The sequence below is a fragment of the Mesoplodon mirus genome, assembly GCF_964341445.2.
Source record: "Mesoplodon mirus genome assembly, chromosome: 18".
NCBI lineage: Eukaryota > Metazoa > Chordata > Mammalia > Artiodactyla > Ziphiidae > Mesoplodon > Mesoplodon mirus.
In genome coordinates, this window is record NC_138994.1 from 13001842 (window position 1) to 13011941 (window position 10100).

The following is a 10100-nucleotide window of genomic DNA, read 5'->3' on the forward strand; positions in this document are numbered from 1 at the left end:
CGTGGGCGGGGCGGCTCTTAAAGGGGCCGCGGCGCGCCTGGCCGGGCGGTGACCGCGGGTCCCGCGGCCGCATGAGCCGCGCGCGGGGGGCGCTGTGCCGGGCCTGCCTCGCGCTGGCCGCGGCCCTGGCCGCGCTGCTGCTGCTGCCACTGCCGCTACCCCGCGCTCCCGCGCCGGCCCCGACCCGGGCCCCGGCCCCCGGCCCCGGCCCACGCGCTCCCCCTGCCCGGCCCGCCACCGCCCCCCGCCTGCGGCCCGACGACGTCTTCATCGCGGTCAAGACCACCCGGAAGAACCACGGGCCGCGCCTGGGGCTGCTACTGCGCACCTGGATCTCCCGGGCCCGACGGCAGGTGGGCCCCGTCCCGAGACCCCGCGGACCCCGGGACCCCCGTCCCCGGCACCCTCCCATGCCCCGAGATCTCAGCTCCCCGAATTCCTGACCTTGGGACCCCGGGCCCGGGACTTCCCCCATCCCTAGTCCCGGCACAGCCGCCCCTCGGACTCCGCTCTCAGGACCTCCACCGCCAGGATCCTCCACCCGGGACTCCTACCTCGGCATCCTTGCCTTGGGACCCCGCTCCCTCATCCCCAAACTGCAACCCCGCCCTGGACCCCACCCAGGATAACCACCCCAGGACCCCCTACCCACCGCTGTGTCCCTAGCATGGCAGTCAGGCCCCAGGCCTGAGTATGCAGGGACCCAGGACCCTCAGTGCCCACCCTTTCCTGTCCTTTCTCGGGCTCCAGTCTTGGGTGGGTTTCCCCAGCTGACACTGGGCTGAGACCACAGAAACTCCTCCAGCAAGAGCAAGCCTGGCCCCAGCAGCACTGGGGATGCTGAGGGTACTAGCACGCTGTCACTGGGACACCGCCCTCCCTTCTCCTGGACCCCATCCCGTCCAAGCCCACCCTTGCCTCTCCAGCTTCACCCTTGCTCACAGGGCCAAGGCCCTGCCAGGCCCAGAGTCCCTGGGAGGTGCCTCCTGAAACCTCACAGGCTATTTCTCTATAGACGTTCATCTTTACCGACGGGGATGACCCTGAGCTACAGCTCCAGGAAGGTGAGTGCCCTCCCCAGCCCAGCCCTGCTGGCGTGTCCGAGGGCCTCCTTCTCAGCTATCCCTTGGTTCAGTGCCACATGGACCCCTGCTGTGTACAAAGGCCCGGAGTCGGGAGGTGTTAAGGCACCTGCCCAAGGTTACACAGCTGGTAGAGGACAGAGCCTGGAGTCCAGGGCACCCCCCCCACCAGCCACGTTCTGCCTCCCTCAGCCACTGGCCGACTTCCCAGGGCCTCTGGCTGGAGTCATGTCCCCTGAAGATGGGCCAGCAGGGAACCATCCTTTCCAGTCCTGCCCAGAGCAGTGTGGTCCCGCCCCAGTCCTATTTCCTGGTGGGTTTTCTCCCATGAGATTCCAAGTGGTTGTCATCTGCCCAGATCTCGGAGGGCAGCAACAGGATCAGCTGAAGAAGGTCAAGACAGAGCTGTGATTGGGTCCGACTTCCCGGCCTTGAACAGGACAGGCCCTGTGCCGACCAGCTAGCCACATTTTGCCCAACTTCAGTGGGGTGGGCTGGCAGCGGGCCTCACTCCAGCCCTCATGCTTCCTTCTCTCCAATGAGCAGGCAGCCATGTCGTCAACACCAACTGCTCAGCCGTGCACACACGCCAGGCTCTGTGCTGCAAGATGTCAGTGGAATACGACAAGTTCATTGAGTCTGGACGCAAGTATGTGGTGGCCACGCCCGTGCCCCCTGGAGACCCCAGGGCTGAGTGAGAGTCCGGGCCCCCACCTGGGCCAGGGGCTCCCCAACCCCCACCCCCTGGGCCCGGCTCGCTCCAGAGACTGCACGTTCCCAGGTGGTTCTGCCATGTGGACGATGACAACTACGTAAATCCCGAAGGCCTGCTACAGCTGCTGTCCACCTTCTCACCCAGCCAGGACGTCTACCTGGGGCGACCCAGCCTGGACCACCCCATTGAGGCTACCGAGAGGGTCCAAGGAGGTGGAACCGTGAGTGCTGGGGCCGGGGAGGGGCAGCTGAGAACATGGAGACCCCAGCAGGGAAGGGCTGGGACAGGTGCCCGATCCACCCAGATGCAGTGTTTCAGGAACTGGGGTAAGTGAGGTGGGGCTGCGGGAGGGGCTGGGGCCACAGGCAACTGGGCTGTGGAAGCCCCGGTGCCCTTGTGCCCTGGAAAGCTTCTGCCAATTAACCAGGGAGTCATTAAGGAACAGCTTAAGGATGACCCTTGGAGTGCCCAGGTGAAGAGTTGGGGTGAAGAGACCTGACTGGTGGCTCCCTTCCCTTCAGGTGACCACGGTCAAGTTCTGGTTTGCTACCGGAGGAGCCGGGTTCTGCTTGAGCAGAGGCCTTGCACTCAAGATGAGCCCATGGGCCAGGTGAGTGCAGGCCAGGCAGGCGCTGGCTGCCGCAGGTGGAGCTGCCCAGGGCTGGGGAGGCGCTGACCTGTCCCCACCTCCGCTCCCCAGCCTGGGCAGTTTCATGAGCACAGCCGAACGGGTGCGGCTGCCGGACGACTGCACGGTGGGCTACATTGTGGAGGGGCTGCTGGGCGCCCGGCTGCTGCACAGCTCGCTGTTCCACTCCCACCTGGAGAGCCTGCAGAGGCTGCCGCCTGACACCCTGCTCCAGCAGGTAAGCGCGCTGGGCCCCTGCTGCCTCCGCAGGTGTCCCTGCCTCGGGCCCCTGCCCCCACCTGGCTCCCCAGCACCCAGATGGGCTCCCGGCTGAACAAGGGCTCAGGGCGGGGGTGGGTTCCAGCGCTGCGGCAAAGTTGCTGTGGACCCTGGACCCTGGCTGCTGTGACCCAGGGTCCTGGCTGTAGGGGGCTCCCAGGCTCACGTGGAGGTTCTTTTGTAAAGAACAGCTGCTGCGCCTTCCCAGGCGGGTGGGCCCAGGGCACCCAGGCCATGGGCAGTGGTTCAGGGGCAACAGGAGTCACAGACCTGGCCCAGGGAGAGGGATCAGCTTTGGGCAGGGAGTTGGGGACCTCTCTCCCCTACACGTGTGCCAGCCACCTCCCTGAGGTGTCTTCTGTGCTGGCCACGCCTCTCAGCCCCCATCATTCTTCAGTGCTGTTCCTGAGCCTGCCCTGAGAGCGCTGAGTGGGGCGCGCTAGGGAACCAGGAGGCCGAGTGGTATCTCCTGTGAAGGACGGGGTGGGAGGCACTGGCCTGGAGAGTGACTCTCCCTCCTCCTCTCTCCCAGGTCACCTTGAGCTACGGGGGTCCTGAGAACCCACATAATGTGGTGAACGTGGCCGGAGGCTTCAGCCTGCAGCAGGACCCCACGCGGTGAGCCAGCAGTGGGGAGGAGTGCTGGGGCCAGCCCACCCATCTTGCAGCCTGACTCCCACTTCCCTTCCAGGTTTAAGTCTGTCCACTGCCTTCTTTACCCGGACACGGACTGGTGTCCTGTGCAGAAGCAGAGTGACCTCGCCTCTCGGTGAACCTCAACGTCCGACCCAAATATGCCTCTGGCTCTGCCCCAGGTGCAAGTGGGCGACGCCTGCCTGAGGGAGCAGGAACAGTGCTTTCCCCTCCTGGGCTCCAGGCGGCCACGGCCACGGCCTCATCCAGGGAGATACGGGCGCCCAGCAAATACTCCAGCTGGCCTGGAGGCCTCCTCACAGCCCCGGGCAGGCCCGGGTGACCTGGCACTGTGGGAGAGGAGGACAGCGCTGTGTGCCTGCCCAGGGGCCCAGCCCCAGCTCTCACAGAAGGGTCTCACCCTAGGGTCTGGAGGCCTGGGAGGGGGCTGACATCTGACTCCCAGGGCTCCGTCCTGCTCCCCTCACCTGTTGGGAGAGGGGACTCCAGGCCAGGGTCATGTGTGAGATGCTGCAGCTTAGCAAAGGTGACTGCAGATGCTTCACCCTCCGTTCTCTTGGGAAGCCGCCCTCCCCACACCAGGCTTTGGAGGCCAGACGGGGCTTCTCTGTTTCTGAGGGGAGCCGCACTCAAGGATGCAGGCCCTCTGGCTAGCTGTGCTCTTGGGCACAGCTTACTGCTAGCCAGGGCATCTCCATTCAGAGGCCACCTTCTTGGGGGCCGTCGGCCAAGGGGTTCTTACTGAGGGAACTTGAACTTTTCTCCACTCTGACTCATTGCTCAGTACTTGTCCTCCCTTCCTCCACCCTGAGCCCCAAGTCCATGAAACAGCAGGAGCCTTTTGTGTGGGGCCCTCTCTGCAGTGAGGCATCCCCATCCCACCAGCTGACCCACCTTGACCTCGACGGTGCCTTTCCATGGGAGGAGGAAACAGAACAAGGGGAGCCAGCGCCTGCCTTCTGGTCTCTTGCTCTGCTATTGCAACGAGTGAATAAAGCTTTGATTGTTACTCTCTGTTGGTCATTGTCTTAATTAACCAGTGGCACCTGGCAGCTCAGCTCCGGATAGGACCACACAGCATCCAGTTCCTCCCCCTGAAGGCTCTGCCCCAGACCAGCTCCACGCCAGGCAGATCTGCGTTCCTTAGGGGACTGCCAGTGCAGCCAAGCCTTAAGCTGCCCACTGGGCTCTTCAGTGTGAGTTGAAGAGTATGAGGCAGACCGCCTGAGTGTCATGCTTGCTTTTTCAGCACACTGTGGAACTAGCGTGTGTGCCTGCATGCACAGACGTGTACATGTATGTGTGCATGTGCATGGGTGAGCACGTGTGCATGTGTGTATGTGGGAATTTCTGTGTAAACGTATGCATGTGGGTACGAACGTGTGTGGCTGTGTATGTGTGGGCAGGGGTGTGTGTGTGGTGTGTGTGTGTAGGGCAGGCCAGCAATTCCCAGTAAGCAGGTTGGAGTCAGCATGGGCTGAGTGGTCGAACCAAGGTCCCTTGGAGAGAGGTTGATGGCAGGTCACCGGGAACTGTCCGTGCTCAGCAGTCACCTCCCCTCACATTCCCAGAAGTGAATGTGTAACAGCCCCTGAGACCTAGACACACACTGAGCCTCCCAGACCGCAGCCCATTGGGGCATCCACACAGCACAGACCCAGGACAGCATCAGTTGGACCAAATTGCCCCTCCCCCAGCTGGAGCCACCTCAGGTCTGGATCTCCAGGCTCGACCACCTCGGAGGCACAGACTCCTCCCTCACCAGGTCCAGAGGAATAGGCACCCCCATCCCCCCAGCACCATCTAAGGGGAGGTGGGATTGGCTAGCACGCTGAGGCTGCATGATCTGCCCAAGTGGGCGGTCCATTTATTGTTCTGAGAGAAAAAAGCCTGGAAGGAAACACACCAAAATGTTTATGTGATTGTCCCTGAAAAGTGCAAAAATTGATAAAAAATTTTTTTCTCTTCCCACTTTTTGTTATTTTACAAATAACAAAATATGTCGTATAGTAGACATATAATAGATGTATAATCAAAGTTAAAATTTTTGTTAATTAAGGTTCAAAATTAAATTGTGTGTACTTGGCCCTCCATCTAACATTTTTTTGGACAACTGTTTACTCAGCATCAGGCCATCCCATGTCATTGCATGCCAGGCACTGAGCAAGCACAGAGGAATGGTGACCTGCAAAATGGACCAGCTCCCCAGGGCTGGGGAAAGTTGGGGTGTATGGGGCATAACCACTGATGGGTATGGGCTTACTTTGAGGGGATCAAAAGTCAATCCTCGTTATTTGCAGATTCTGTGTTTCCAAATTCACCCACATGATAAAACTTATTTGTAACCCCAAAATCAACACCTACTTTCCTGGTCATTCTCAGACACGCAAACAACAGTGAAAAAAATTGAGTTGCCCGACCTGCCCATCCCCAGCTGAGGCTTAACTAGGTGAGGCTTGGCCCCAGAGACTCCGAGAACATGGAAACAGTAGGGGGCAGTGCAGAGTAAAGCAAGAAACCCAGTGGGAATTAACTTCATTCTGGAATTAGATTATGGTGATGGTTACACAATTCTGTGAATGTAATAAAAAAAAAACTAGTGAATTATACACTTCAAAACTGTACACTTTTTTTTTTTTTTTTTGTGGTACGCGGGCCTCGCACTGCTGTGGCCTCTCCCGTTGCGAGCACAGGCTCCGGACGCGCAGGCTCAGCAGCCATGGCTCATGGGCCCAGCCGCTCTGTGGCATGTGGGATCTTCCTGGACCAGGGCACGAACCCGTGTCCCCTGCATTGGCAGGCGGACTCTCAACCACTGCGCCACCAGGGAAGCCCCAAAACTGTACATTTTTTGATGTGTGAGTGATGTCTCAATAAAGATGTTATTTAAAAAGTAGCCAAGATGAAATTAAAAATTGAAGTAGCCCTACATTTATTACATAATTTGAATTGAACAAAAACATTCCCATAAAGAAATCTCCAGGATCAGACGGTTTCATTGGTGAATTCTATCAAACATGTAGGGAAGGAATAACATCAATCTTACACACAATCTTCCAGAAAATAGATGAGGACATTTTCCAATTCGTTTTATGAGGCCAGCATTACTCTGGTACCAAAATCAGCAAACACATTACCAAAAAAACTGACCAGGTGAATCTAAACTTTACATGGAAATACTAAACACATAGAATATAAAAAGCAACCTTGAAAAAGAACAAAGTTGAAGGACTTACACAGCCTGACTTCAAGACCTACTATGAAGTGCCGAAAAATTAATCTGTAAGGACTTCCCTAGTGGTGCAGTGGTTAAGAACCCGCCTGCCAGTGCAGGGGACATGGGTTCGAGCCCTGGTCCAGGGAAATCCCACACGCCATGGAGCAACCAAGCCTGTGTGCCGTAACTACTGAGCCTGCACTCTAGAGCCCAAGAGCCACAACTACTGAGCCTTCGTGCCACAACTACTGAAGCCCACGCTCCTAGAGCCCCTGCTCCGCAGCAAGAGAAGCCAGTTCAAGGAGAAGCCCTCACATCACAGCGAAGAGTAGTCCCCGCTCGCCACAGCTAGAGAAAGCCCGTGTGCAGCAAGGCAGCCAAGGCAGCCAAGACCCAAAGCAGCCAAAATTTTTTTTAAATATTAAAAAAAAATTAAAAATCTGTCGATCTAAGAAAGAAATGGAAAATTTTATTTGAGCCAAATTTGAGGATTATAACCCAGGAAGAGCATCTCAGAAAGCTCTGAGAACTGTTCCACCCATTAGAAGTCAAGGCACAGTTTTAAGAGACAGAAGGCTGTACATCAAATGACGTATTATAGACAATTTACATGATCCAGATCTAAGTGTCATCCTGGTGGGTCACGTGACCCCATACAAGATCAGGAAGAAATGTTATCCCTGGGCTTCCCTGGTGGCACAGTGGTTAAGAATCCACCTGCCAATGCAGGGACATGGGTTCGAGCCCTGGTCCGGGAAGATCCCAAATGCCACGAAGCAACTAAGCCCATGAGCCACAACTACTGAGCCTGCACTCTAGAGCTCGTAAACTACAACTACTGAAGCCCACGCGCCTAGAGTCCATGCTCCGCAACAAGAGAAGCCACTGCAATGAGAAGCCCGCGCACCGCAACGAATAGTAGCTCCCACTCGTCACAACTAGAGAAAGCCCGCGTGTGGCAACGAAGACCCAACACAGCCAAAAATAAATTAATAAAATAAAATTTTAAAAACATTAAAAAAAATGCTATCCCTTAAAGAGTTGTCTTGTTGATGCTGGGAGAATGTTGGTCTTTACAGTTGAGCAGGTATTCCTGCTGATGGGGGAGGTTTGCCTGATGCCTAATGCAGATACACGACGCACAATAAGGGGAGAAGGGAGGTCAAAGAGCAGAGATTTTTTGTTTGAATATCTCGTCTTGCCATAAAAATATGACTTTCATTTCACAAAACTACAGTATGGAGACTGTGACGCTGGCACTGGGACCAACAGATGGATCCATGGGACACACAGCAGAGCCCAGCCACAGATACACGCTTCTACTATCATAGAGTTCCCAACAGTGTCACCAGAGCAATTCAAGGGGGGAAAGTCTTTTCAACAAATGATGCCAGAATTAGTTTACTAATTAATTTTTTATACTTAAAAAAAAAAAGAAGCCAACCTGGAGAATGTATGTCAGGATGCGCTAGGCTGTGCTGCAGAAACCACCAAACCCTGGAAGCATATTTGTTCACATCACACTGTGACATGCATGGATGGTGAGTCAGGAACTCAGGCTGCTTATATCCTTGAGGCCCAGCATCCTTGGATCATCCAGGTGAAATGGAGGAGAAAGCGGGATGAAGGCATACTAGATACACACCATCTGAGCCCAGTAGTGATGTTAATTTCCCATATGTCACTGGCTTGAAGAAGTCACACGGCCACCATAACAGCCAGGGAAGCTGGAACAGGTAGAGTGCTGTGGCATCGATGTTACTGAATGTGAATTCATGTGACCGATGCGTGAGGCCAAACATACCGAAACAGAGTTTGGAGCAGAGAAAGGTTGATTACAGGGCCAAGCAAGGAGAACAAGAAAGGGTGGCTCATGCTCAAAAATACCTGAACTCCCCGATGGATTTCCAGGAGATTTTAATAGGTGAAATTTAGGGTGAAGGCTGCAGGGTGTGACTTTCTTCTGATTGGTTGGTGGTGAGGTAGCAAGCAGGGCGGTGTTCCAGGACTCTTGGCTCAGCCTGAGGTGACAATCCTCTGCCTCAGTGGGGGCCTTAGTTCCTGCAGAAGAGCTCAAAGATATTGTTACTAGATTCCTTGAGGAGGAACCAGGACCCTGCCCCAAGGCTGCACTATTGTTTCTTGACTGCTCCTCCTTTGTTTCTGCATTCCCTCCCTTCCCTGATTAGCAACTCTTTGAATCTGCCCTTTGGAACTCAGGGAAGGCCAAGGAGGCTGAATGAAACCTATTTCCTACAAACAAGAAACAGGGGACAGGGAAAGGATTTGTACTCGGGAGGGCCCTCAGGGTCCTGCTCCGTCTCACTGAGTGGACAGAGGGAAAGATCCTGGGTCTCTGATGTTGCTGGTGCCACGTTCTCATCATGCATTTGTTATCATGAGAGAAACATTTCAGCCAGTGTTAATCACCTCGTTTGCAGCTAGAAGCACTCCTAACTCATATGGAATGTGAAGCAAAGTCCATAAGTACAAATCGTTTTTGGAAGTAGTAGTAAGGGGAAGAAATTGAAATAAAAGAGGTGCTGGGCTGCACCCCACAGGCCCACAAGGCCTGTGCTTGCCCAGCTTCAAGATCAAAGAAAGAGCCCGGGGCTTCCCTGGTGGCGCAGTGGTTGAGAGTCCGCCTGCCGATACAGGGGACACGGGTTCGTGCCTTGGTCCGGGGAGATCTCACATGCCGCGGAGCGGCTGGGCCCGTGAGCCATGGCCGCTGAGCCTGCGCGTCCAGAGCCTGTGCTCCGCAACGGGAGAGGCCACAACAGTGAGAGGCCCGTGTACCGCAAAAAAAAAAAAAAAAAGAAAGAAAAAGAAAGAGCCCGGTGTCAGCAACAGAGACATCAGTGGTTTAGTGGGTGGGGGAGCTTACGTGTCCGAGACAACGTCCTAGAACGACAACCCACCGTGTGCGGCGGGGCAGCAAGCAGGACATGGCAGCAGCCTTCACTCCCAGGCCGGTGTGTGGGGGGTGGTGACGGGACAGGACGGAGAGATTACCAGTTATAGGGGGAATTGACATCAGGTGGGCTCATTAGTTACCAGGGAAACCATTAGAGGGGCTCGCCTCTCACCACCCCTTTGGTAAGAACGATCTCTAGCTGGGGGATAGCACAAGTATGTAGGAAGGTCAGTCATGTGAGTAGGGTGTAAGTGAAGCAGGCACTGGTCCTGCAGGGGATGTACAGAGAGCAAGAGGACAGCCATCTTGAGTGTCCTGACCACACAGGAGGACTATAAAAAATAGAGGAGATATGGAAGGAAGGCCCCTCAGCTTGAGAGGGCAGCTCAGTTACCGAGTCCAAGCTCGAACTGCTCACTGCACGACAGGCCAATAACTCGAGAGACGAGGTGTTGGAGCAAAGGAACAGCGACTATTCAGAAAGCCAGCAGATCAAGATGGTGGGCTAGTGTCCCAAAAAACCATCTTCCCCGAGTTAGAATTCAGGCTTCTTATACTAAAAGGGGAGAGGGGAAAGTTCTGGTTCTGGCCAGACTCTGGAAGCGATG

At 55.7% G+C, this 10100-nt stretch overlaps 1 protein-coding gene across 1 annotated transcript; it reads left to right on the top strand.

Annotated features, from left to right (window-relative positions):
• Positions 1-35: 35 nt before the first annotated feature.
• Positions 36-4367, top strand: RFNG (RFNG O-fucosylpeptide 3-beta-N-acetylglucosaminyltransferase). The gene is made up of 8 exons (XM_082603053.1): positions 36-353; positions 1016-1064; positions 1629-1731; positions 1864-2017; positions 2319-2407; positions 2498-2663; positions 3237-3322; positions 3396-4367. The coding sequence occupies exons 1-8, from the start codon at positions 72-74 to the stop codon at positions 3475-3477; spliced, it is 1011 nt and encodes a 336-aa protein (XP_082459179.1). The 5' UTR covers positions 36-71; the 3' UTR covers positions 3478-4367.
• Positions 4368-10100: the final 5733 nt, after the last annotated feature.